The 27,492-nt window shown below is 37.3% G+C and overlaps 4 protein-coding genes and 1 non-coding gene across 13 annotated transcripts; 3 read left to right on the forward strand and 2 right to left on the reverse strand.

Annotated features, from left to right (window-relative positions):
- Positions 1 to 3,301: 3,301 nt before the first annotated feature.
- On the reverse strand, positions 3,302 to 6,841 carry LOC119993307 (transcription factor MYB83-like). The gene is made up of 2 exons (XM_038840374.1): positions 4,376 to 6,841; positions 3,302 to 4,136 (listed from the first exon to the last, which is right to left on the reverse strand). Exons 1-2 carry the CDS (start codon positions 4,657 to 4,659, stop codon positions 3,581 to 3,583), a joined length of 840 nt encoding a protein of 279 aa, XP_038696302.1. The 5' UTR covers positions 4,660 to 6,841; the 3' UTR covers positions 3,302 to 3,580.
- Positions 6,842 to 7,019: 178 nt separating this feature from the next.
- LOC119993306 (pentatricopeptide repeat-containing protein At1g08070, chloroplastic-like) lies at positions 7,020 to 11,807 on the reverse strand. 9 transcript variants are annotated; one of them, XM_038840367.1, is made up of 4 exons: positions 11,657 to 11,807; positions 11,470 to 11,556; positions 11,249 to 11,366; positions 7,020 to 9,079 (listed from the first exon to the last, which is right to left on the reverse strand). In XM_038840367.1, exon 4 carries the CDS (start codon positions 8,856 to 8,858, stop codon positions 7,290 to 7,292), a length of 1,569 nt encoding a protein of 522 aa, XP_038696295.1. In that variant the 5' UTR covers positions 8,859 to 9,079; positions 11,249 to 11,366; positions 11,470 to 11,556; positions 11,657 to 11,807; the 3' UTR covers positions 7,020 to 7,289. The 9 variants fall into 9 exon arrangements, with proteins under 9 accessions (XP_038696295.1, XP_038696301.1, XP_038696294.1 ...); XM_038840373.1 differs by having other exon boundaries at positions 7,020 to 7,765; positions 7,859 to 9,079; positions 11,470 to 11,800; XM_038840366.1 differs by having other exon boundaries at positions 11,621 to 11,799.
- A 1,953-nt stretch (positions 11,808 to 13,760) lies between these two features.
- On the forward strand, positions 13,761 to 20,101 carry LOC119992395 (origin of replication complex subunit 1B-like). The gene is made up of 16 exons (XM_038839058.1): positions 13,761 to 14,850; positions 14,972 to 15,107; positions 15,384 to 15,536; positions 15,639 to 15,779; positions 15,867 to 16,018; positions 16,096 to 16,195; positions 16,276 to 16,398; positions 16,485 to 16,646; positions 16,755 to 16,812; positions 16,915 to 17,093; positions 17,250 to 17,364; positions 17,456 to 17,526; positions 18,158 to 18,253; positions 18,578 to 18,654; positions 19,084 to 19,167; positions 19,765 to 20,101. Exons 1-16 carry the CDS (start codon positions 13,994 to 13,996, stop codon positions 19,826 to 19,828), a joined length of 2,568 nt encoding a protein of 855 aa, XP_038694986.1. The 5' UTR covers positions 13,761 to 13,993; the 3' UTR covers positions 19,829 to 20,101.
- Positions 15,444 to 15,521, forward strand: LOC119993911. Its single transcript, XR_005466605.1, has one exon. It is a non-coding gene; the product is annotated as a small nucleolar RNA snoR28 (small nucleolar RNA).
- A 788-nt stretch (positions 20,102 to 20,889) lies between the features above and the next one.
- LOC119993611 (1-acyl-sn-glycerol-3-phosphate acyltransferase 3) lies at positions 20,890 to 25,519 on the forward strand. The gene is made up of 11 exons (XM_038840806.1): positions 20,890 to 21,153; positions 21,693 to 21,815; positions 22,624 to 22,663; positions 22,768 to 22,841; positions 23,303 to 23,362; positions 23,612 to 23,689; positions 23,778 to 23,936; positions 24,212 to 24,337; positions 24,642 to 24,734; positions 24,860 to 24,946; positions 25,039 to 25,519. The coding sequence occupies exons 1-11, from the start codon at positions 21,073 to 21,075 to the stop codon at positions 25,261 to 25,263; spliced, it is 1,146 nt and encodes a 381-aa protein (XP_038696734.1). The 5' UTR covers positions 20,890 to 21,072; the 3' UTR covers positions 25,264 to 25,519.
- Positions 25,520 to 27,492: the final 1,973 nt, after the last annotated feature.

The following is a 27,492-nucleotide window of genomic DNA, read 5'->3' on the forward strand; positions in this document are numbered from 1 at the left end:
TTGTAATATATCCGATCCAACTGATCATCACCTTCAAAATAATTAAGTGTGAAAATCATTAGAATACAATCATGTTGTTTTATTTGAGAGCTACTCTACGTTAAATCAATTAAATCTAACAACTTCACATAAATAAATAAATACTTATATAATACTAGAATCAAATTTATTACCACAATAATACTTCACGTGACCACGTCATTTCTAGTGGCGTAACTAGCTATGTGTTTTTACAATCACGTCACTCACGACAACGTAACTGACACGAAAGTTCAATCATGTCGTTGTGAATGACGTGAGTAACAAACATAATCTAATCATGTGAAATCCCTACAAGAAAGAGATCAGCTTTATGTGAATCACGTCTTTTGGAACGACGTGACTGGACTGGATTTGTAATGACACTATTGACAGTGGCGTGACTGAGCAAAATTCAATCACACTATACCAATTGACGTGATTGTAAAAACACATAACTAATTACGCCACTAAGAATAACGTGAAGTGTTATTGTGATAATAAATTTGATACTAGTGTTATATAGATATTTATTTATGTCCAAAGTGCTATATTGGTAAAAAAAAAACTCACAAAAACAGTGTCAGGACGAGGAGAGTCCATCTCCCTCAGATTCATTAATCATAATTCATAAAATATTCAGATCAGATTCTGTGGCCCAGACACTGTAGTAGAATCAGTAAAAGAGAGTGTCTGGGCCTTTTCCAGGCCCAAAAGGCAGATCAGCGAAATTGACAGGAAAAGGCACCCACTTCACTGGGCCTTCAGTCCTCTATAGAGTAAGCCCATACCTTCAACCATTGAAACTTGAGAGAGAGGCCATTGGGAATCTACACAGGCCCAAATCGGAAATTTAGAAGACTTGGTTCTTGGTTTGCATTTTTTCCTGGGCTTTTACTGGGCCTACAGGCCTTCCAGCAGGAACTACTGGTCTCTGCATTAAGATTAACAATTGGTTTGATTTGATTTCGGGGTTAAACTTGAAACCAACTGTACACGGTTGGATCTACAACCTGCACAGATAATAGAGAAATTGATGGTTGTGAGAGTTCTCGACATCGGGGTGATGTCGATAGCAACGAACCTCTAACGGTCACGTTAGCAAAAATAAACTAGGAAACAAGCAGAGAATAAAAATTGGTAAGGTAAAATGAATTAGAATTCACCATGATCGTCATAGTGAGCGCGGTATTATGTACTTTTGAGAAGGAAAACTTTAGTCACACCCCACCTTTTACTAAAGACACTCCAATTTGAGTTGACCATCCCTTGTAAAACTGAGTTGACGGGGTATCTTTAGTAAAAAGTGGGGTGTGACTAAAGTTTTCCTTTTGAGAAACGCCTTCATAATAATTGGTGGCAATTTGGCAGCGGGCCCAGGAGACAAAATTTTGCAAAAGTTCGACCAATTCATCTGCCGACAAAATTCCGCTGTAGAGAGAGAACTTCTAGATGACAAATTAAACCATTATTTAAAAAAAAAAAAACACACATTTTAGTAACTGGTATATTGAAATTCTAAAGATGTATGATTATGCAAAGCACGCTATTAGCTTTTCTAAAAAATGAATGAATAAATAACTACTCTATAGTCTATTCATTTCATCGTGGTGGATTGTCACTTTTTATCAGACAGCAAAATAATGGTCCTCCATTGTTTCAAGTGGATGTCTTACCTAAATAATTAACCAAAAGAAACAATGATCTTCCCACAATGCCACATTGCCATCGGAGAGAAGAAGGAGGCTGTGTAATATTTGTTACTTAATTATAAATATAGGCGATTAATTACGTTTGCTTGCATGCATGCTTGCGTACCAAGAGAGAGATTCAATAATGTGAATATTACAACCTACTTGTCATCCTCCCCCACCAATAACCCCACATTTTGTTTTTTTTCTTTTTATGGAAATCATAAAAACTTATAGTCATTAACCTTCGAGTGTACGCAATCTATAAGCTAACACGTGTTCGAGTTTATAAAAAAAATGATTGAACTCTGATGGGAGAACATTTACTAGCATTGTCCTTAACCAATTTGCGGGCTAACCTCACACATCGATTAATATATAGGATAATCTTTAATGTACATGGCTATTCACATGATATAACTTCACAATTATCTATATATATATATATATATATATGTGACAATTAAAAAAAAAGGGGTTTTTGACCATAAGGACAAAACTTAAAAATTGTATTCCAACAATGACAATCTAAAAAAACCTTTAGAAAAAAGGACAAAGTCTAACAACTTACCAAAATACCCTCCCTCCTTCTTCTTCCTCCTCCTTTCTTCTTATTCCTCTTTCTTCTTGCACCACCATATCGAAAGTTGGTCGTCCGGCTATCATTTTCAATGAACAAACTACCAAAATGAAGCTCTTGGTCAGCCCGATCAAAGCTCAGTCATCACCAATAGTAGAAAATCACTTGAGTTGCCGAAAAAGCTTCGTGAAATCACTGTCACCATTTGAAAAAGAACTAGATCCGGCCAATACGGCCAGCGCCGACAACCATCTATACCTCCAATCAACTCCACAGACTAAGGCACATCACCTTTGAGGTTTTATTGCTTTTTCAAACTTTTTTTTTTTCCATCTGAAATCGAATCTAAATCTGCAAATATTATATTTGTTTCGTATATGATATTATATCTGTTTTGGATCTGTTATGATATGTTATCGATTTTGGTTCTTTTGAAACTTCAAACAGATAACATTTTATTAAGGACAGATAACATTTTAACAAAACAGATAACATTATGACAAATTTCAAATTAATCGAGACAGATAACATATCATATGTAGTCTATAGATCTCACATCAGAACAAAAAACCATGAAAATCACCACAGAAACTATCGAAAATAATGATGTGATGACATATCTAAGGAAAACAACAAGATCTACAAGTCTCGTGGTGAGTATGAGTAGATTTAGTTCGAACTCAACAAAAATCCGGTTGAAAAATCACTAAAAAATGTCATAGAACTCTCAAATAAGCCACGAGGGGTGGAAACAAAGCTTCTGGCAGCGTAGACAAAGCTTCCGACGGAGATCCAAGATGAATCTTGCGTAGGAGGCATGTGTCATATTTGAGGATGAAGATAAGGGTATTTTAGATAATAAAAACCATATAATTTGACTTTTTTTTTCTTGAAATATTAGTTCAAACTATATGGCTTTTATAGAATAAAACTTTTAAGAGTGTCCTTATTGGAATAAAACTTTCCAATGAGGGACTTATCCTTAATTTTCCCAAAAAAAAAAACAGTTTTTCTGAATTGGTAAATCCCACCACTTGTACCATTCGAAGAATCTCTACATAATATTCTCTAGTGGGACGTTAATTTATTCATAATCCTTTGTACATAAACTCACCTACAAATGAAAATCTCACAATTTCTTCATGAAGAAAGACTCAGAAGCCATAAACTTCAAGGATAGATGACTTGGTACCTCAAGAATATGTATTTCAATGATCACTAGGGTCTTTGGTAGTTTAAATGAAAAGGGTTTGATAATAATAAGGAAAGAAGAAAGAGAAACCCATTAACTCTAACTTGATGAGAAGTCAGGGAAAGGAAGGGATGAAACATCTCTCATCAACTCCTCCAAGTTCCACTCCCCTTTCACATCCTCGCCCTGCCAATAACTCCCAAACCCAGTCAGGTTATCATTATTATTGTTGCTGATCTCATATGTACTTTCTGCAGTTTTAGCAGTAGTGCTTTCTTCAATGCTTATACTTTCCAATGGAGGAACATAAAGCTGATCCCCTCCTCCATTGAAGAACCCATTATTATTTTCTCCATAAAAACAGTTAAAACCAGCTCCAACTTGCGCCATGCATGGAGGATGATGTGGGCTGAGGTTTCCACTAGTACCATACATGTTCATACCATTGTCAATCATCCATGACTGGTTTATGAGGCTTTGCATTGTTGATGACGATGAAGAGGAGGAATTCATGTACATGGGCATAGTACTGTTTAGTGAGGCTGATGTAGGAGTAGTAGTACTGTTCTTCAATCTTCTCTTGATTGCTGAATTCCAAAAGTTTTTTATTTCATTATCTGTACGCCCAGGCAAACGTGCCGCAATTTGAGACCACCTTTGAAAGAGAAACACATGAAGGGTCAGTTTGATTTGCTAAGAACTAAAAATTAAAAAAAAAAAATTCCAATCTAGCACAGGTCGTTGTTGTCAGTATAGTACTGTCACTGCGCTTTTCACATTAAAAAAAAAACACCTTTACTCTCGTCTTGGTTTTCTATATTCCACATGAATATAGAAAACCAATGGTCATTTTTCATCATCAAGTAATTTGCCAAGAGAGATTAATTAAAGTACCTGTTACCAAGAAGGGAATGCAAATGGATTATGAGCTCTTCTTCTTGAGGAGAGAAAGCGCCTCTCTTGAGATCAGGCCTCAAGTAGTTGATCCACCGGAGCCGGCAACTCTTTCCACACCTCTGCAACCCAGCATTTTTGGCCACATCACTCCAACAACCCACTCTATTGTTGAGAATGTAATTCATCAGCTTATCATCTTCCTCTGGTGACCATAAACCCTTCCTAAGCTTGCAACTTCCATTGTTGTTGTTGCTCTTCCCAGTAACATCTGGCTTCCTCATCTCTTCAACACTAATTTAGGCTTGTTTTTATCCCAACTGGACTTGATAAAGATTAGTTAAGACTTTATGAAGTCACAGTGTGTGTGTGTGTGTGAGAGAGAGAGAGAGAGAGGAGGGCGTAATGTAGAGGGAAATGATCATGGTGGCGATGATGATGGAGATGGTTGTGGGGCTTGCTTAGAACATAGAGAAAAAAGGGTTGGTTGATGTTTCTAGGTAGAAACGGTTTGGAGAGGGACATGAGAGAGAGAGAGAGAGAGAGAGAGAGAGAGAGAGAGATGTGTAAGGTGGTCGTCTTTGACTCCATGATCTAGCTTGTCTTTCCTTTCCTATCACATTTTTCTTCATTTTCAAGCTAATGATAATACGTAGGACTAGACTACAATGACTTAGCTTCAAATCAAGTCACTTTAAGGTTACTGCATTATAATCCTATGTGAGACATATATTATACAAAATTATCATACATTCAGTTCTCCCCAAACAAATTGTGCAATATATACTACAGTTATACGACTACACTACAATAACTTAACTCAATACCGTAACTAAAGTCGTTTTGATTGTTTGATGTATTAGAATGCCTTACAGACTTCCAGTCACCCATTACAAAACCCTCATATCCATCATATATGCATCCACAGGTGTATTTGAAGATAGAGAATAAGATAATAGTATTTGGTGGCACACTGTCATCATGCTCTTGATTGTGTCTAGATATGTGTGTGTGTATATATATATATATATATATAGAGAGAGAGAGAGAGAGAGAGAGAGAGAGAGAGAGGCTTCATTAAAAATGGAATACAAAAAGTAGAAAAGAGTCAAACATGTGAAAAAAAACAAACCTTAATTTATTCTGGCATGAGGAAGGATACAAACCTGGAAATCTCTGGATCCTTTAACAAACAAAAACTCTTCTGTCACCGTACGTATACTAACAAGGTTTATACCAAATGACTTGAAAGTCGAACAATTGTAGCTTCTTTTGGAATTTCAGGCATCCAATTGATCCATTTTGTTAAAATCAATATCTCATGTCCGCAGAAGAATGAACATCATGTTAAGAGAAAATGAAAGAAAGAAACAGTACAACAAGGCCATTCTAGGTACAGAAGGGACAATTCTTTTGGCAACCTATCAATACTAGGTAGATCCTCTGCTTTTAGCTAGGTAATACATGTACTTGCAGACTCCAAAAAGGAAGGTACAGAAGGGATATTCTAGAACACAAGAATCCAATCAATGACTCTTACTAATTTTTAGCAGCAAAAACAGAAAGGGAGAGGGGGCTAGTTTTAGTGGAGATGGGGCAACAATGCAACACACATCTAAACGTCGCATTGGCAAGATGAAAAAGCCAAAGCCACATCAATTCTGCATAATCGATGACCACCAAAATGGGATTGTTTAAGCTCAGGCATCCAATAATATGACTAACCAACAACATTGGATTGTGTAACAATTTTGGATCTCAGGAATAGTGAAATAAAGAAAATCAGATGCTATTGACAATCAATCATAGAACACGGTACAATATGATTTCTAACACAGCAAGACAATATTTAACATATGTAAATCTAGGAAGCAGCAATGAGTAAACATAGATTCAGATGTGACAGGTGTTACATAAATACATATGATCCTATACTATGTTTCTTAATGACTATTTGTCATAATTCTTTTTCATATTTTTTTACTCATCTTACTTGGATACCAAAAAGTTAGAAAGGAAACCCAATAAGGTTTTAAGGTTAGTAGTGCTACAAAGTTTTTTTTTTAAAAAAAAAAAAACAAAAAAGAGGAAAAAAGAAGAAAAGCTATCAATCTGATGGAGTTCATCAAGTGGAATTGGAAGGTAAAAGTCCATCAACATCAGGTTCAGGTGGCTTTCATTATAATAATGCATGGTTGATATGTGTTTGTAAGAAGTGCAATGAGCTGAAATAAATGAGTATGACACTGTACTTACGAAGTATGGTGTTCTGTGTATAAAAGGAGACGTACCCAGACATTCATCGTGCGCAATCTCTTCGGGTTCAGCAGTGTCCAGCTGCCCCCTTGCCATTGTCACTACTAGTAATCTCCTTGAAACAATAAGCATCAATAACATCAAAGCATTCTCAACTTGAACACCCATTTATCTATTTGCGAAGAAGCTATGTCTGCCTCCAAGTCTTCTCTCTTCTGAAGGATCTAAATCGAATGGTATAAACGTACTATGCCCAACATGCCCTCAACGATGGTATAAATTCCAAAACTATCCAACTGGACAGCTGTCAAGGCTGAATAAAAACCTCAAAGTTCATATTATAAGTGTAGATGGAAAGAGAATAAGTTTGGAAAAGGGAACCATGATCTTGCATACAATTCAAGGGTGTCTTCATTTCTGATGTTAAGTTTACATGGGCAATGTATAAAAAGAAAACATTGATTCATTTTCATCAATTGGAACGGGAGGCCCTTATTGTGGCCTTTGACCAGCTACAAAAACACAATTACCCTTCGAAGTGCTATGGTTGTTGACTTGTTTATGTTCTGTGCAGTCACGCTTGATCATAGTCATAGTTTCCTGGCCAACTCACCATTTTATCATAGTTTCCTGGAGAACCTGTCATTGCGATTGAGTGTTACTTTGCTGCCTCAGCAAGACATGCATCAAAGTCCTGTCCAGAGTTGGCTGGGACAGTTTCAATCCAGCTGCGACCAGCCATCTTCTTCAACCCCATTGATCTCATTGCATCACGAACCTCATTGGCATCATCCCATCGATCAGAACTGGCGTAAGTGTTCGATAATAACGCAAATGTTCCAATGCTCACTCCTCTTGAGTTGAGGAGTCCCACCCTGATTCGCTTGAACATCTCATCATCTCCATGTATTCTACAAGCATTGAGCAGAGCTCCCCACACCGGCCCATCAGCTTGTAAAGGCATTGTTCTAATAAAAGCCTCTGCTTCCTCCAACCTCCCAGCTCGTCCATACATATCAACCATGCATGCATAATGTTGCATCTGAGGTACAACCCCATAAACACTTTCCATAGCTTTGAAGAACATCAACCCTTGACCAACAAGCCCTGCATGACTGCCCGCAGATAACAAACCTAGGAAGGCAACATCATCAGGAACTATCCCATGAACCAACATCAATGAGAAGAGCTGCAATGCTTGCTTAACACAACCGTTCATTGCCATACCTCGGATAATGGTACTCCATGATATGATATCCTTGTGAATAAGAGTGTTGAAAACTTGAATTGCCATGTCTACATCCCCACATTTAAGGTACATATTGAGAAGAGCATTTCCAACGTTGTTACTATAGGCTAAAAGATCGGGACGTGAATAAATATAAGAGTGCACCCAACGCCCCAAACTTAACCCACTGACAGAAGAACATGCTGACAACACATTCACCAGAGTGGCCTCATTAGGCTCGGCTTCTCCTTCTTGCACCATGTTTTTAAATATCCTAACAGCTTCTTCACAAAATCCTCTCCGTGCATAACCGCCAACCATTGTAGTCCAAGACACCACATCTCTCTTCAGCATATACACAAACAGGTACTCTGCACTCAAGAAATCCCCACATTTCATGTAAAAGTCCAGCAATGCATTATCCAACAGAATCCCATTAACATCCAAACTCCTCAAACTATAACCATGCACCGATTTACCAAGCCCAAGATCGCCTAAACCAGAACAAGCAGAGACAACACCAACAAGGGTAGCCAAGTTGGGTTTCACGTTCATTTTTGAAAAAATGAGTAAAGCCTCCTCTTCATACCCACACTTAGAAAGCCCAGAAATAATACTAGTCAATGAAACGACGTCGGGGGCGGATATAGAGTTGAAAATCCGGCGAGCAGAGCAAATCTCATTCTGGGTCACATAGAAATGAATCAAGGAGTTCTGAATGAATATATCGGAAAGGTGACCCGACTTGACAACCCGGGCATGGATCTCCAGGCCCTTTTGGTGCGAGTGGGACACGAAGCAGGCCTTGAGGGCATGAGAAAATGTGTAATTATTGTGACATGTTGGGTGGTGAAGCATTTGGTTGTAGAGGAGAAAGGCATTTTGTGGAGTATCTGAGTTCGCTAGGAGTTTCAGTAGCTGATTCAGGGTTTTGGGGTGAGGGGCTTTGAGAATCAAAGCTTGAATTTGGTTTATTTGTTTCGATGTTATGGTGCACATGGGACAGTGGAAGGCTCACGTAGCATACACGGCCAATCATTTTGGGTTATAAAACTCCAGTCCTTTGGTTTCTCTTACAAAAAGGGCAGTCCAACAGAGCAGGTACTCTTTCAATCTACTGGCTCTCTGCATATGAGCTCTAGCCTCTAGTCCTATGATTTGAAAGTGAAGAGAATCAGAGTCATAGCACAAATTATATTGCACCATCCTAATATGACAACCTGTCACGTATAACATAAATCAAGCAAGGTAAATCAGTACATTATAATAATTCTTTGCCCACAATTACAATCCAGCATTAACCAAAAGAGAACTTTTATTCATACGGTTAAGACGATATACTGGGTTCTTATTTCTTAATCATGGACACAGCCAAAAAAATTGAAAATATTGATGTAAAGGGGCGTAGGCACAGGTGCACATATGTAAGAAGACGATAGTATTGAACAAAGGCACAAAAACAGAAGAAGCAAATTGCTTGGACACTTTGAAGGAGCAGTTTTGAATGCTTTTGAGAACTCAAAAGATAAAGGAAAAGAGTTAATCGCTTGAATTTGAAATTCTGATACAGACACAGAAATTTCTTCCACCGAAAAAATACTAAAAGTATTGGAGCGAAGAATAGCTAGATTTGACAACAGAGATAAAATCAGCTCCTACCCAGTCAAAAACCCAGTTACAGCAAGATACGAAGAACAAAACAAGTATACATAACTTTCAGTGCATGATCGAAATCTACAGCTAAAATGAAAGCGAAAAGAAATCTAAAATGCGTGAACTCATGATCTGTGATATGGACTTTGCAGTCTCAAATATACAATTTAATCATCACTTGAGAAATAGAGGGCCTACCGTGATCCTTTGACTCCTTCGGCGACCTAGTGCCAACTAAGAGACTTGGCGATGTATGAGTATGAGAGCCAAGAGAGAGGGGCGGTCTGACGTAGGAATTAGATTACTAGCTAGTGCAATGCCCGCACTACGTGCGGTAATGTATATACTAATCATACTAATTTTTGCTAATGTCTCTGTTCATCTACTTGCTTGTGAGACTGCTATTGCAACAAACCTGATCAGATTTTGTTTCTTTATGATCATGGTTTTGGAATTTGCAAACCAATCGTTGCCCAACCTGTAACCTATTGCATGCATGTAGCAGGCGCTTGAGTTTAAAAATAAAAGTTAAATCTAAATGTTCTCATGTCAATTGGAAAATTCTTCCATGTAAGAAACAGTACGCATGAGGAGGTAAACAAAAGAAAGCTTACACGTTCACACAGACCAATACTCTGTGTGTGTGAAAGAAAGAGAAAAAAAAAAATTGATCTGGTGGCATAAACCAACAAAACTTAATCAGAATTGACCTGAACACCTGAAGATACTGGTGATAGATTGCAAATGGAGCTGAACATTTAACTGCATTTTACATAAATCTGTTTTTTCATTATATTTTCCATTCTGTGTTAAAGAGAGGTCACTGAGAAGGCATCGTTCAATCTTGGACATGTATATTTTAAGAACCTAGAAAGGACAAAACTTGCAAAGGGTTAAAGAAAACATTATGAACTACATAAATATCATTAGTGATATGCAGACAATCCAGAGAAAGGCATTCAGGGCCAATGAAATCAGCATTGAGTAAAACTAAGTGGGAATTCTGCAGAACAACCCCCAACACACACAAAAACTTACAAACTTATACAAAATAAAATTCCAAACTTACAATTAATCATGGCTTCAAATTCTTAAATTGATTGAGAAAACTGGTAAAATGAGTAAATGAAACTGGAGATGATAGCCACAAAATGAGTAAAAGAGCAGTTGAATCAACGTGTATGACTAAGCATATGAAACCAAAAGTATGTAAGAATTCCTAGTATGCACAATTCGATATATCTTGAATTTATATATTTGACATTGGCGATCCCAACTGGAACAAATGAAAGATTAAATAATTACATAATGAGTGAGACTAAGAAGTAAACAGCTAGATTATATATCTGTCAAACGAAAAGTTATGTCATATTTTCGGATTGACAAAATTAGCAATATATGAGTCCATTTTGTATAAGAAGGTTTGTCAGACTCCAGAAATATAGTGCAGACATTCTGTCCTAGTTTGATGACCAAAAAGCACATTTAGGAACAAAAAAATATATATATGGTCGGAGATAACTTTATTGTTCGGCTTCCTGAAACTAAAAGTCACAGTTTGGTCAATTGTGTTTGTTCAAACAGAGAATCCAAAAAAAAGGGGGGCGAATAATTATAATCTCTTCAATTATAAACACAGAATCAACAAAGAAATCATGACAGCGTGGCAGATAAAGTCTAAAGAAGAAAACCACTATGATATTAGGCATAGGTTGTAAGAAATAAGAGGTACGTACCAGAAGGAGAACATGGATGGTCCCGTTTAAAGAGTGTATTGTTCGAGCAACAAACAATGCAATTGGAGTAAACAAATTAATCAACACCCAAGACCGAGCAACAAAACCCTTGCATCTTCTGGCAACGACAAGGCAATTCCAGCAAAGCAAGAAAAGTATCAGACGACCGATTAACGGAAATCAATTCAAGTGTAAGAAAAGGTTACTACGAAAACCCTTACCAAAAAATCCTAACGTATTATATGAAATAGGTCGTCGAATCGAGGTAGCAGTGGCTAACCAAACCTAATGCTTTGTTTATCTCTTCCCTGCTTGAATATGATATTTAGTTGAGTAAGCAATAACCTGAAGTGGACAAACAACAATCCTTACCATAAATCAGATGCATGACTTTAGTAGTTGGCATACCGAGAGCAGATGCACACACCAAGTCACAGATGCAAGAACAGAGTTTAAAAAACGAAGAATGCGAAGAGAAGAAGAGGCGATGATGAAAGGGCAGGAAAATCGTGCAGGAGAGATAAACGGAGGGAAAGAATCCTAATAGGCAAACCTAAATTGATTTGTATTTAATTTAATTTAGTTTAATGAAATTAATGTGGCTGCCGTTTCAGGTCTGGGGAGGGAAAATACATTATATTAGACAATATTAATTGGACTTATAAAAAAAGTCTTTGGGAAAAAAAGTGTTGACACGTGTCATCATGTTAGAAAATATTTATACTGACATGACCTTTTAGAATTCTGCTAAATTTTATATCAACCTCAATAATACATTATTGTACTAGTTGCGTCGTAATACATTATTGCATTACATTTTTTAAATTAACAAATGATTTGGATAGTAGACTGTTAATTTGCCAGATTTGGTCATAAATTGTGGCCAACGTTCATACAATCGCACACTTGGTTTAAATAACGAAATCAAGCATGATCTCGTGGGATGAATATAAGAACAATATAGACATGAAGATTCTGATTGATTTTTTTTTTTTTAAATATCATTCCATATAATAAACAAGTGCAGAACCTTCGAGCTGCCAAGACCACGTGGTCTCATAAAATCCACAACCAATGGAACAAAGCAGATAAAAAAAATCTAAGAGAAAAAACTAAAGAAATTAGACCAACAATCAAATGAAAAGATGCACTCCCTAGCTTGTACATTATACATTCCAAACTTCTTCCTCGTCCACCATAGGTGATATAAATGTAGGAACTTCCGCAATCCATACCCGGAATTCCCTAACAAATAAAGAATATTTAGCTAACAAATGAGCCACCTTGTTTGCTTCTCTTGGAACATGTAGGGCTGTAAATGAATGGAAAGATGAAGCACGACACTGTATTTCTTTGATAACTGGACCACACAAGGAAAGATACTCATGATCTTCTGAGATGGCTTTGATAACATTGCTGCAGTCTCCCTCAAATATAATATCTCGAAATCCCAATTCGACAGCCATTTTCAGGGCATGTAGCCCTGCCATGACTTCAGCAAGTGTTTCCAAGGATGTAGGGCGAAAATCCAAATATAATTGTAAAATAAAGCATTGCCGGACCCATTTTATAGGGAATTCTTGGTAACTAGGTTTCCGAGCATCACTGCAAAGATATCCAATCTGTAAGCACTCGCTTATCCACATTCATATTATTTAAAACATTTTCCAACAAAGCAATCCCATGTAGAGAAATACATGAAGAGCAAATCATTAGCCACTCCCATCAGAACAATTGCAATTTTTTCTTAAAGTGCAACTAAAGAAGAATGAGGGTGGAACACCAGTCAATTTTACGGACATATTGAGGAGACATGGAGAAATTATTCAAGTATGCCAAATTATTCAACTGTACGTAGCAACCTCCGGCTTAAGAAAATGAATCATCTCTGCTTCTAGATAGACTTGGGATTCCACCATATCTAACTTTTTTTCAAAAGGCCCTTCATTCTATGTCCAATCACTAGAAGGCCCCAAGAAAGATTATTTGTTTGTATAAGGGTCTCTTACTCGACTGTCTATTCGAACATAATGAAATTAATGAATCTGTCGGTTATCTAGCTTAGAACTCGGTTTTTCTTTAAGAAATTGTTTAAAATCATATTTAAAACAATTATGACAGTAAATTCTCATTTTACATCTCCCTTTGGACAATTCTTATTTTCAACAAATGCCTCATGGATTTTAAGTTAACTAGTATCGGATTTATATATAAAATGAACAAACATTAGCTTAAAATCTCATTGTCCTTACATGTGTTTGCTGAAAATTGATTGATCATTGTCAATTGTAGGTCCCTCACTATTACGTGTCAACAAATGATTAGAGGTTATTTTCGATATAAACGAAATCCAAATTTTATATACGGAATCCTTAATACTTAAGTTTATTTGTGTTTTTTCTATTTATTTATTTTTTGAATTTATAATGGACCATCACAATGATCAATAATGCTTATATGAACTGATATAGATATAGGGGCGGAAATGAACAAAATCGCAAAGGTTGAGGTGTGTTGCATATATAGTAGAATTGGCTCCAAATGATTCCCGCCATTTCCCCTTTCTCTCTCAATCCTCCCCGTGGATTCTGGAACCCTAAAGCCCCAAACCAAGCCGACATTCATCAAACGGTGCAACGATTCCCGCCATTCCCCTCTCTCTCTCTGTCTCTCCCTCTAAATTCTCACTGTAGATTCTGGAACCCTAAAGCCAATCCCAATCTCAATCCTCAGTGACGTACAACCATGAAAGATACCCCAAAGAAAGACATTCAATCTCCATTGAAGTCAAAGCAATCTCCTGGCCGTTTCATTCCCAAATCCCCTTCAACCCCACAAATCTTAACTACTCCACCTCCGGTTCTCCGCCGATCTGCTCGTAGGTCATCGTTGCCGCTTGATATGCAAAAGCCCAGTGATCATACTGAAGAACCCACCAACCTTTCGGTGAAAGTCCCAAGAAAGAGGTCAGCAAATGAGAAGAAATCCCCTCTTCAAACTCCCCAGAAGAGTTCCAGCGATGAACAATATAGACACAATTCCAAAACCCCCAAAACCTTAAAGAGCAAAAAAAATGACGAGCCAATGGAAGATGTGGTATTGGATGAGGTTTTGTTCTCACCTGTGTCACCGGAGCAATCAGAGACTAGGAAGAGAAAAAGGGTTGAAGAAAGGAAAGTACTTACAAGGCAAATGGTAGCAAAGAACTCGGAAAGTGGTAATAAGTCGAAGAAGAGGGTTTATTACAAGAAAGTGGTGTATGACGGGGTTGAATTTGGGGTGGGGGATGATGTGTACGTGAAGAAGAGAGAGGATGCCAGCTCAGATGATGAAGATCCTGACATTGAGGAGTGCAGAGTGTGCTTCAAGGCTGGGAAAACACTGATGATCGAGTGTGATGATTGTTTAGGTGGTTTCCACTTGAAGTGCTTGAAGCCACCATTGAAGGATGTACCTGAAGGGGAATGGATTTGTACATTTTGTGAGGCAAGGAAGTTAGGTAAAGCCATTGAGTTTCCAAGGCCTCCTGAAGGAAAGAAATTGGTGAGAACATTGAGGGAGAAGCTTCTCTCGAGTGATATGTGGGCTGCCCATATTGAAAGGTATTTTTGTTTCACAAATTGGTTAGTTTTTTAGCCTTGATTTGTATGACAACCAGTTTTCTAATCATTTTACTTCTCTTTCTTCACTCTTCCACTTCCATGCTTGCTTGGAGATGTTCAGTTTGTGGAAGAAAGCGGATGGAAGCTATTGGTCTCAGGTGCGGTGGTATATGATACCAGAAGAGACTGCTGCTGGAAGGCAACCCCATAATTTGAAGAGAGAGCTTTATAGGACCAATGACTTTACAGATATTGAGGTGATTTTGAGTTACTCCTTTTGATTGTTATAACTGATAGATTAAGTAGTCCATTTGGAACTGCCTTACTTACAGCGCTGACAGGTAGAAAATGTTATATTGGTAGATGTTGACACCATTGTTTAGGTTGCTTGAAATGTAGCATTGGAGCCATAAACGTTATTGGATTATATTTTGTTCTTGTTATATGTTCTCTCTAGGGATCACTTTACACAATTTTCCTTGAAGAGGGGAGTATTTTTATGTTTAAATCTGTGCCACAACTCGTCACTGCAGATGGAATCTATCATTAGGCATTGTTATGTCAAGAACGTTGAAGAATATGCCATGGCCAGCAATGAAGGGGATGATGTTTTTCTTTGTGAATATGAATATGATATACGCTGGCAAAGTTTCAAGCGTCTAGCTGAGATTGATAATGGTGAAGAGGTAATCATTCAAGAAATATAATAATCATTTGTGGGATTATAAAATGTCAAAACCGAGTTAACATTCTGTTGAAGTTAATTGGTTACCTTTCTTATATTTTAGGATGGTGAAGGTTCTGATGGTGATAAAGATTGGAATTCTTATAAGGATGCAGTCTCTGATACAGATGAAGAAATGGAATATGAGGAGGAAAACATGAAAGTGTTACAAACCCGAAGATCGTCAAGTCATGTGTTGGCTGCAGTATGAAAATTTCAATTCCTTCATTTTCTCTGGCCTTTTGCTTGGTGTTTGTGCAATGTAACAGTAATCAATGATATGGTAATGTAGAACTTACGGAAGGGGCAGTTCTTTGGACTTCAAAAGATAGGGAGTAAGAAAATACCAGAGCATGTACGATGCTGCAAGAAGACTGAACTAGAAAGAGCAAAAGCCACACTTCTGCTGGCAACTTTGCCCAAGTCGTTACCTTGTCGAAATAAGTACGTAACCTTCATAGTTTTCTGTTTTACTTTTCTAACTTGTTTAGTTTCAATGAATGACATCTGCGTCTTAATAGAGAAATGGAGGATATAACATCATTTATAAAAGGTGCCATTTGTGATGATCAGTGTTTGGGACGCTGTCTTTACATTCATGGTGTTCCTGGAACAGGAAAGGTATCAGTAATTTTCTCTTTGAATAAAAAATTTGATCTACTACGTTTCAGTTGTTGATTTCGATTGATGTCAAATTGCAGACTATGAGTGTACATGCAGTGATGAGGAGCCTAAGGTCAGAAGTAGATGCAGGATGTGTAAGACCCTACTGTTTTGTAGAGGTTAATGGTCTAAAATTGGCATCACCAGAAAATATTTACCGGGTATAAACATATATGAACTTGTTTTTACTCACTTTGGATGGTTGCTTTATTGGTTTTCCTATAAAATTTATATTTTATCCTCTCAGGTCATATATGAAACATTAAGTGGACACAGAGTGGGGTGGAAAAAGGCTCTCCATCTTCTGAATGAGAGATTTTCAGAGGGAAAGAAAATTGGCAAGGAAGATGACCGGCCTTGTATTCTACTTATTGATGAACTTGATCTTCTCGTAACCAGAAATCAGTCGGTAAGTATTTAGAATTTACAAATTCCATTGATGATAATCTTTTGTCTTGGAATATTCATAGAAAGTATGGAACATTTATGTGCGTGAACATTTCTTTTTAAATCACAGGTCCTGTATAATATTCTTGATTGGCCAACTAAACCACATTCCAAGTTGATTGTGATAGGTATATTTCCCTTCCCTCCCTCCTTCACAAGGCATTTTGGTTTGCCACTTATAATGATCATTATGTTGGTATTTCTGTTATAAAATACATGATGGAACACAGGAATAGCAAATACCATGGATCTTCCTGAGAAATTGCTTCCCCGAATTTCAAGCCGAATGGGTTTGCATAGGCTTTGCTTTGGCCCCTATAATTATCAGCAGCTTCAAGAAATCATTTTGAGTCGCCTGAAAGGAATTGACGCATTTGAAAAGGCAGCCATAGAATTTGCTTCAAGGAAGGTCAGCCATGTGCTATTTGTTTTGTCACTCAAGTTAAAATTGGTTATTGCTACTTTGATACACTAAAGTTCATGTGATGAATGTGCACTGGGTTTCCGATTCTTTAGAGAAAAAATTCTCAATTCATTTCAAATGTTTTTTTTTTTGCAAGTTTAGGTGGCAGCCATTTCGGGAGATGCGCGCCGTGCTATTGAGGTCTGCAGGCGTGCAGCAGAAATCACAGATTATCGTATAAAGAAAGCAAAATCAATTGGCAATCCCACTTCTGCAGGTAGTAAACACTTTAACGATACAAACAGTCACTGTCTTCTTCCTAAGGGGCGATTGAGTTACTAAATTGTTATATCTGAACACTTTTTCAGAAAAATGCATTGTTGGTATGTCAGAGGTTGAAGCAGCCATTCAGGAAATGTTCCAGGCACCTCATATCCAAGTGAGTAGGTTTTTCACCATATAAGTTTCCATGGGCGAAGCATGATCTATATCTCGACATCCTTGGTTCTAATGCTTAATGTTGATCAAGAATTTACTTCCATAACACGTACAAGAAAACATGAGATTATTTGTTGTATCACGGGGGGCAATGGATTTGAATGTCAGGAAAGGGCAAATATTTTTTCTGTCATAACATTTGATGGAAGTACAAATTTCTCAGAAAAATGTGTTACATGTAGCTTTTAGAGTAGTAAATTACTCCTTTTGCTTTTATTCATTTTCGCTAACTTAAAACAGCGAGGAAGATAGAGAAACTGCTATAACTACTTGCAATGGAAGACAATGGTTTGGTATGAAAATTTTCCTATGTCATATGAGTTCATGACATGATGGCTTGTTTATAAGCATTATGATATAACTTTAAATGTGAAGTGGACCTTTACTGGCTATTTGCCACATTTTGGCAAAAGCAGAATTTCAAACTCAGCGAGAAAGTTTAGAAGATTTTTGAGTTCTACCCCCCTTCTTTTCTGATGAGAAAATGATTGTTTGTTGTAGTTTGCTTATATCATTAGCAAAATAACTTGAGCATGATTTTTTAACTTTTGTTTTATCCATCTGTTTTACAGGTTATGAAGAGTTGTTCCAAAATGAGTAAAGTTTTCTTGACGGCTATGGTGCATGAGCTTTATAAAACAGGGATGGGCGAAACTACTTTTGAGAAGGTCAAAATACCATGCCTCCAGCTCATACATGACTATATTTGTTGATCCCGCTCATGAAAAATACTATTCAAGTACTTTAATTTTAAATATTTGAAGTTTGCTTGTCCTTCCATCGAATGCTGATAGGATAGAAATAACAGGTGAACCTATTCACTATGTTAAAGCGCATCCAAGCAAGATACTATACTGGCCTTGTTTGTTGTTTCATGATGCCTTTTTTCTTCCCTCAACTCTGGATAAATTTTTTCTTCCCTCTTTCTGGAAGTTTAACCTAAAATAATTGTGTTTGTGAGGCGTTTTTCTAAAGATTATCTTCTACTGCAGTTAGCAATGACCATTTCATGTATCTGTACAAGCAACGGTCAAGCATTCCCAGGTTGGGACATACTCTTGAAAATTGGGTAGGCCTTCTCCCCTTGGCCTTTTTTTTTTCACCCCCTTCTTTAGTGGTTTATTCCAATCTATAAAGAAACAAAATTGATGTCAGCTTGGCTTCTCTGAGGGTTTGGTCAAGTGTTGAACATCTGGCAACTCTCAAGCTAGTCTGAGCTAATTTATTTCTTTCGTTGTTTGGAACACTGTCAAATTGTTACACTTTTTTTGATTTCCAATGCTGTTATGTTCACAGCTCAATAATTTATCATATAGCAGAAAATCATGATCCCGTAATATGTTCACAGCTCTTTTCTGAATGTCTTTCAAAATGACATATTGTGAGATTTCTTCATAGAAATGATCGCAGGAGCTTATATTGTCAACATATAATCTATTGCGCATTTTCATCTCGATTGAAAAACTTTTTTTTTAGCTAATGATTCTTTCTTTGGCAGCTGTCAACTTGGTGAATGCAGAATTATTCTATGTGAATCTGGAGCTCGTCACAGGTTGCAAAAATTGCAGCTCAATTTCCCAAGGTTAGTTCCCTGGGGGCTGGATAACAACATGATCTTTGCTCAAGAAAAACCAAGTTGTCCTATGAGTACATTATAATAGTGAATGAACTAATGATCTGCAGTATATTAGCTGGGGCAGAGTTCACAATCAAGGACCATTTTGATGATGCAAAATTTCAGTGTTAATGTTGGACTACCTGAATAATTAATGTTGAGAAATGATGTTCTTTTTTATGATGGACTATGGTTTCAAATTATATTTAGTTAGAATCTAGTATCATAAAGAAAGATGCCTGGGAGGAGCGGCACTAGTTCAAGTGGGTCAAGCTTCTCACCACTGTGCTATGGGCAATGTTGGGGGTTATCTGGTAGCAGAGACATTGAATTTTAGAAATCGGGCTTCTGCAATTTTCTGGAAGCCATAGAGGATCGTTTTGATGAGTCTTTAGAAGGTTTTAGTATGGGAAGATTGATAAGAACTTATAATTTTTTCAGTAACCATGGTAACATACATTTGTTGCAGCTTGTCTTTTAGCTTGGTCACTGATTTGCAGTATGGTTAGCGTTGGATAATGTCAGCAAAATTTTATCTGACAATTTTGCTTTGCCTTTTGACAGTGATGATGTTTCTTTTGCACTGAAGGACTGCAAGGAACTACCTTGGTTGGCCAAGTATCTATGATTCGAGGCGCAGACAATGCGTTTCAATTTCTTAATTTACATAGACAATTTTGACTTCTAATTCTTCTCTCAATTCTTCATTCATATTTATCCGTGTTTGATTTCAACCCCGTTTATCACCATGTTCTTTTAAATACTGAAATCTTGAACCTCATATTTTTCTGGAGGACTCTGTCATTTGTATCAGATCTAGAGGCACTGCTATTTTTCTTGAGACTAGCAACAATGAAAAAAGATTTATTGTTTTGCGAATAAAGGTATAAACTTTGGCATCTTCCTCGAGGACATTCCTTAATTGTTTCTTTTACCTCATTTTTCTTGTATTATGGATCCACATGGAAACCTGCCTCGGAATGGTTGGAACTTGGTTGGGAGGGCGTTTATGTTCCAGCAGTACTCTCTTAGTTATGGTGGTGGTTAGAAATTAAGCAAAGAGTTTCTGTGTGGTATGACTGATAGACATGGCAGTATGCTATGTTCCGAGAGCTTATGATGGTGATGCTTTACGGGGTTATGGTGACAATGACAATGAGATGAAGGGGAGTTTCCTAAACCAGCAAAGGCTCTAAAATAGCAGGGACATAACTTGGAAATGAAGGCAAGGCCGCATAATTAGGTAGCAGTAATCGTACAGATGACCAGAAATGAGAATGTAGCCAACAGGCAGATTGTTTTCTCTCAAATGAAGAAACCATCTCAATGCCCATGAAACGAAGTATATCTGTTTGTATCTGCTCTAGACTGGAAAAAACAACTAGGGGAGGATCAATATCACAGAAATAAACAACATTATAATTCTTTGCCTGCTGAGGATACTGCGCATAACTAGAATATGCAACCTATGGCCTATGCATATAAAGATGGATCTTGAGCATTTGGGTCATAGCCTTGTCTTTATCCGTTTTAAGCACTACACTGACTTGGATCTACTTTCTGACTCCATATGCCAGATAAAAACATATAAAAAAGAATTAAAAAAAGAAAAGAAAACATTTTCCTAGTAGGACTAGCCAAAGGAAGAAGAAGAAATGGATGAGAAAAGAAGTCCAAGCAACTGAAACTAACAACCCCTAAAAAAAGAACAACCGTTTAAACCGGGCCAATACAGCAATCCAAGCCCATTATTCACCGCTCCCTTCTCTCTCCTTTTCTTCTATATATAGATTCATACACATTTTGGGATGATTTTGCCTCTTCTTCTATGTCATTGTCTCTTATCTGTTTCTGCTTCTGGATTGTGATGGTATGGGGATCCCAGCTGTACTTGTTGTGCTTCCTCTGGGAATGCTCTTCATTCTCTCGGGTCTTATCGTGAATCTCATCCAGGTATGACCCATTTTATGTTTGTTCCTCCTTTTGTTTTCTTCCTTTTCTTACTTGTTCATCCAGGTATGACCCATTTTATGTTTGTCCTTCCTTTTGTTTTCTTCCTTTTCTTACTTGTTTATGAGATCAAAGTTTCATTCTTGTTTTGCTTTTCAATTCGGGCACAACTTACGTGTTTTATATCTACGTTATCTGTATAATGGGTTAGGTTGCTATTCACATAAATCAATGGGTGGAATATTTAACATTATACTGTTTTATTTAGAAGATGAGATTGCTTTTCAGGGAAGGTATGGCTGTGTCCATGACTCCAAGTACAATTGATATGTCAGCCATTCTAAATCCATGATTTGATAAATGGGTAATTTATAAAGCAGAGAGATCTAGAATGCCTTTTTTGTTTAGAAATTGTCGACTGGTTTAATGAATTTGATTTGAATTGAAGCTCTGAATGCATACTAGATTTGAATTGTTTGGGTATTTCCGGGTTTTGGGTAATCCAATATCATACTTGTTTTTCTGTGCGCTTGAACTTTCAGGCAGTTTTCTTTGTTCTTGTTCGCCCTGTGTCGAAGAATCTGTACAGAAAGATAAACAAAGTAGTCGTGGAATTGTTGTGGTTGGAGCTCATATGGCTTGTTGATTGGTGGTCAGGTGTTAAGGTATATAGAAGTATTTCCTTTTCGAATTAGTTTACTAATTGCCTATTTAGGTGTTTTATTGTAGAAAGTCTTGATTATGCAATATGCTTAGATCAATCTCTGCCAATTACTTTCATCCCAAAGGTCACAAACTTTTCAAAGAGTTAACTCTTGGCTCTAATCCTGTTGGACGTTATGGATGACTTACACAGTTTCCATATGGGGAACTGGGGAAGTTCCATATTGATTGGATTTTTTCCCCTAGAAGAGCTCCCTGTTCAGATGTTATTCTCCTTGCTGAAATGTTTTTGATGGACTAACTACTTGGGTGATAGCCTAGTTGGTGAATCTCTCTAGGGCCAACCATATGTACTCGGGAGGTTGTAGCCATGCATTGGGGTTTGTCCCAACTTATGCTGTCGTCAAGGTGGGAAACTTCTGTGCGAAAGGGCTTGATGACTTGAGTTTAGGTCCATTTTGGCTATCCAAAGGGCAAGATTGTTTGGTTTCGTTCTCAGTTACCAAAAACATTTTGATGAACTAAAACTAAATGTTGAGGATGTAGCGTATAACTCTCTAACCTAAGTGAACAACTTGCTACGCCCTTCAATTGAAATATGTTTCATTACTAGAGAATTGTACAGGGAACTGGTAGATAAGAAACAAGAATTGCAAAATCATAACCATGTGAAGTTTAAATCTGTACTGTGCCAACACTACTTGACCTTTTAGCTATATATATGCATATGCTAAACATCATTGTAAGATGGCTGTACATAAGTTCTTACATCTTCTTTGAGGTCTAAGATGCTAGTTCTTCTTGCTGCAGGTAGATGTGTATGCTGATAAGGAAACTTTTGAATTAATGGGTATGCCAGCTGGGTACCTGCCTTTCTTTTAATAATGAGAAGTTAAGATTTGATGTTTAACAATTGAGATATTACATCTTGAAAAAATTCTGAAAAAATTTCAGGTAAAGAACATGCACTGTTGATATGCAATCACAGGAGTGACATTGATTGGCTTGTTGGATGGGTCTTAGCTCAGGTGCTAGTTTTCTCGAATCAGTATTCTAGAGTTGGTATTCATGATGCATTGATTTTAGTACAATACTTTTTGTAGTTAATATATTAATGGCATCAATTCAAATTATCTTTCTTAATAAAAAAAATTTATTCAGCCAACCAAAATTGTTTTGGATAAAGACTTGACGATGTTGATGATGAATAAAGAACTTCAAAATTTATGTCTGTGAGATTTGAAACTGTACTATCCGCATATCAGGTGTTCCCTTTCCTGTCAGTATGGAACTTTTCAAAGAGTTTCAAAGATCACGAGCTATTGGATTTTTTTTTTTTTGCAGAAAGTTCTCTTTTTTAAATCAAAATAGCTGTTGAGCTATTTAACTTTATTTGTTACTCCTTTTCTTTCATAAAGTCCATCATACCATGGAAATAATTGGTTCTTTTGTCTCTGACATGTTGTATTATTTGTTGCCTTGTTGGCAGCGCTTTGGTTGCCTTGGCAGTGCTTTAGCTATCATGAAGAGAGAAGCTAAATTTTTGCCAGTGAGTTCTCGTCTACCATTATGCTTCTAGCCTGACTTATGACTGATACTTGAATGCTTAAATGGGCTTAATATAGGTAATGCATCCTCTGTAAAAATATTTTCTCATGAAGATGAATTCCAAGTTGGTTGACGGTTTCCATTCCTTGCTTTTGTTGTTCAGTCCTACGGTAGTTCTTGTTTTAGTTTGTTAATCTTCTGCATTGCTAGTATTTGAATATTCGTCAATATGGGGATAATGAGTGGACAGATCATTGGTTGGTCAATGTGGTTTTCTGATTACGTCTTTGTGGAAAGAAGCTGGGCTAAGGATCAAAGCACATTAAAGGTACCATTTATCGCATTTGGCAATTCATGAGTTTGTTGTAGGTTGTCCTTCTTATTGTTTTATCCTCTCATGAGGTTTAGAATTACAGTCAGGTTTTGAAAGACTGGAAGATTTTCCTATGCCATTTTGGTTGGCTCTTTTTGTGGAGGGAACTCGTTTTACGCAGGAAAAGCTTCTTGCTGCTCAAGAGTATGCTTCTCCAAGAGGGTTGCCAGTTCCTAGAAATATTTTGATCCCTCGTACAAAGGTAGCATTTAGTAGTAAACTTCTGTAGTATTTGAATTTTTTTTCCTGTCAAATTGAGTTTGCTTAAGTTAACCCATTGCACTGCAAAAATCAGAGTGAGAGGAAGTCAAAATGCTTTGATGTTTCCAGAAAGTAATCTAACCTTTCTTGAGCTTCAAACTTGTTCAGGCTGCAGTCTTTTTAACCATCAGATAGATGATGTCTAGTAGCATTGCGATACAAAATTTGAACAAACAGGTTGTATTAACTTTAAATATCGATTTCTGTTTATTTCAGGGTTTTGTTTCTGCAGTTTGTCACATGCGCTCGTTCGTTCCAGCAATTTATGACTGCACGATGGCTGTTCCCAAAGATCAGCCTGCACCTACTATGCTAAGAATGTTTAGAAGGAAATCCTCTTTGGTAGGCTAACAACCACCTAGAAACTGAAAACATACATCTCATAGATTGTCATTTATGATATTTATGGATGATTTTAAAGTTGGCTACTGATTGTTTCACAGTTAGTTTTTAAAAATTGAAGTGAGTCTTTTTTAACGAGGATTTTAGTGCAACCACTTTCTTTGTAATTTCCGGATGCACTTCAAAATACTATGGAAGCCAAGCAATCTATCAATCATATGTGCATTTCAAGTTTGATAACTGTTGCATCCATTATATGTTCCTAATATAAAAATAGTAGTGATGAGTCGTCTCTTTCTTGCAGGTTAATTTGCAAATCAGGCGACATCCAATGCGGGAACTGCCAGAAACAGCTGACGGCATTGCACAGTGGTGTAAAGATGTCTTTGTGACCAAGGCATGAACATTTCCCAGAAATTCATTTATGCAATGTTACAAACAGATCATCTTAGGCTCTTAGCCTTCAAGTCATCGACTTTAGATGTACCTATATGTTACGTTTTTCGTTTTGCTGACTGTTAGGATGCATTATTGGAGATGTACTATGCCAAGGGAGTGTTCAGTGATCAAGAACATCGAGACATCCTTCGACCCAAAAAGTCTTTGACTGTAAGATTCACTTGAGATACATTTCACAAACTTGAATTAATATCCTTTTCCTCTGTAATCTCATCGGTTATCTACTTTGTTTTCTTGAACAGGTCGTCATTTTCTGGGCATGTCTCCTTATATTTGGCATTGTCATGTTGTTCAAATCAACTTCTTTCCTAGCTTCATGGCCAGTCATTGGATTTACAGTGACCTTCTTGGTCCTTGTCGCAATAACTATGCAAATCCTCATTCAATCTTCTGAGTCAGAACGTTCTACTCCGCCCTCAAAGTTGACGCAGCCCGACCCAATGAGCGAGAGGCTTATTAAGAAATGAGTTGTGAAACTGCCTTTGGTCATTGGTGGGAAATTGATTGCATAGGTTGTCGCTTGCTGAAGGTCCTTTTTCCTTTGTATCATAGTTGTTTCTGCTGCATTCTCTAACAAAACACGATTATGTGTGTATATTGATCGATTGATTCATTCATTCATCTATAAAGTTGTTCTTATTCTGGCTCCCTTTGTATAAGAACTGCCTATTGTTCAAGGGAAAGAACATTTTGTATGAGGATTCTGCTTGTGCCCAAGAAGTGCCCAGAGGTCTGCTGTTAAATTTTGTGGAAGAGTCTGTCGGTTTGATCTTGTTAAAACAGAAGTTTTAGGCTCTGGTTGTTGGATGGGCCAACCATGGGATCCCTTAAACTGGGGGTGACAGATTCACCTGAGCCCACACACCTACTGGGCCCATTTACATCTCCAATCCAATACATTGCGTTGTTGAAGTTGTTGGATGGGCCAACCATGGGCTCCCTTAAACTGGGCCCAGTATGAAATCTTTTGAACATTGAAAACGTAGTTTTCATTGCAAACCCTTATTGAATGCTGTCTTTTACAAGTTTTGGGGTGAAGGAGCAGTTTGATTTGGCCTTTGTACATTTCACTAGGTTGCTCCTGCCTGGGATCCTCGTATGATTTTAGTGCAACTTAATGTTCAAGCAAAATACTTTGCAAACTCCAATTTCATGCGGATTGAAGGAGCATTTATACAAGGTTTGGGTTGGGTCGCTCTGGAGGAACTGTCCCCTTCAACTTCAATGTTTCACTCCTGAAGGTATTCCTTCAAAAAACTACTTCGCAGTTATCAGAAATACTTAAATGCCTTCGATGTTCCAATTTTGATACTACCATCTAACTCAGCCTGATTTCTATCATTCTGAATTCTCACATTGATGCTCAAGAACTCACCTAGGGAGTTTGAAACTGGATCGTAAATTGGTAAAAAGATAAACAACTCCCCCATATACAATGCTCTCACAGTGGGAGGGGTCGGGTACATGTCGAAGGTACATAAACCTTATCTCACATAGTATATGGAGAGGCTGTTTACAGGAATTGAACCTGTGACCTCTAGGTTGCATCCCAACAACTCTATTGTTGGGCCACATGTTCACCTGTAAACATCATAAATTGGGTTTATGAAAATAAGAGTTAGGCTGTCTGGAAATACATAATTTGCCTATTTTATGTGAAGTTGGCACTGCAAAAAGCGTAAATGCTAAATTTTATGATGGCATAATTTATGTTTGACTTCATGCTGGCAGTTTGGGTGAGGAACATGGTAAGCCTACATTTACACTTCCTTCTCTTCCACAAGTAAAATTTGTATCCACTTGGGGTAATTATTCTTTTGTTGGCATTGCTTGATATTTTTATAATCGAATGGGAGGCTAAACTGGCCAGGTTCTCTCTTACCAAGCCAAGTAGTACACAACATGTCCTGGCCTATAAAAAGTCCTGCATCATCATTGCATTTTTTGTCTGCCTGTGATTGAAGCTGTCTGATGTTAACTGAAAATGCCAAATATGGATGCTAGCACATTTAGCCTCAAGTGAAGGATTGACACGTACCATGTCAGCTTCTTATGAGATCACTTTTTCTATTCAAACCTCTTTATTCGAAAATTAGAAATGTATGATTGACTAAGTTGTGGTTAATTGTGGAGAAGTTATGTTCTAGACTTTTATTTTGCTTATCAATCACTATATTATTTGCAAGTGTCATCCAAATGTGAAGGCGATTCATATCATTGATCAAGTTGTAGTTTTATCTTGTAAATTTAACCAAACATTGTGTTCTGACTTTTCTTTTGTTTAATCAGCGGCCATGTTAATTGACAGGGTCGTCTAAAGGCAATTCATTCATGGAAAGCCTCCATTTTTCCTGACTTCAGCATTCTTTGGCATCAAGTATGCTATCATGGCTGCAGGAGCAGAAACTGGGCATAACGGGTGGTTCCCTCTAGATAATCCGGCGACATCTCAGAGAATCCGCATGGCTTGTTCAGATGAATTTACCACGCCATTTATAGGTCCTGATTTCCGCCCCCAACTTAGCGCTTGATATGCAACTGGTGCCCGTCATTGTTTATGTAAATTGATGGATTTGAGAAATACAAGTACTTTCACGTATCATGACAGTACTACTTGGTATTTCTTTTTAAGATTTCCAGTACCACAGCAGACTCTTTAGAGTAAATGTACAAGTTTCTCTTTGGGAATATTTTTT

This window comes from Tripterygium wilfordii, chromosome 23, assembly GCF_013401445.1.
Source record: "Tripterygium wilfordii isolate XIE 37 chromosome 23, ASM1340144v1, whole genome shotgun sequence".
NCBI lineage: Eukaryota > Viridiplantae > Streptophyta > Magnoliopsida > Celastrales > Celastraceae > Tripterygium > Tripterygium wilfordii.

What these genes read in the sequence shown, in the direction of transcription:
- LOC119993307 (XM_038840374.1), bottom strand. Translation starts at nt 4,659, where the DNA reads ATGAGGAAGCCAGATGTTACTGGGAAGAGCAACAACAACAATGGAAGT. An exon ending in CATTCCCTTCTTGGTAACAG is followed by an intron (nt 4,137 to 4,375) that starts GTACTTTAATTA and finishes TCTCTTTCAAAG; the next exon opens with GTGGTCTCAAATTGCGGCAC.
- LOC119993306 (XM_038840367.1), bottom strand. Translation starts at nt 8,858, where the DNA reads ATGTGCACCATAACATCGAAACAAATAAACCAAATTCAAGCTTTGATT.
- LOC119992395 (XM_038839058.1), top strand. Translation starts at nt 13,994, where the DNA reads ATGAAAGATACCCCAAAGAAAGACATTCAATCTCCATTGAAGTCAAAG. An exon ending in ATGACTTTACAGATATTGAG is followed by an intron (nt 15,108 to 15,383) that starts GTGATTTTGAGT and finishes TCGTCACTGCAG; the next exon opens with ATGGAATCTATCATTAGGCA. An exon ending in TCGTAACCAGAAATCAGTCG is followed by an intron (nt 16,647 to 16,754) that starts GTAAGTATTTAG and finishes TTTAAATCACAG; the next exon opens with GTCCTGTATAATATTCTTGA.
- LOC119993611 (XM_038840806.1), top strand. Translation starts at nt 21,073, where the DNA reads ATGGGGATCCCAGCTGTACTTGTTGTGCTTCCTCTGGGAATGCTCTTC. An exon ending in TTGGATGGGTCTTAGCTCAG is followed by an intron (nt 22,842 to 23,302) that starts GTGCTAGTTTTC and finishes CCTTGTTGGCAG; the next exon opens with CGCTTTGGTTGCCTTGGCAG. An exon ending in TTTTGATCCCTCGTACAAAG is followed by an intron (nt 23,937 to 24,211) that starts GTAGCATTTAGT and finishes TGTTTATTTCAG; the next exon opens with GGTTTTGTTTCTGCAGTTTG.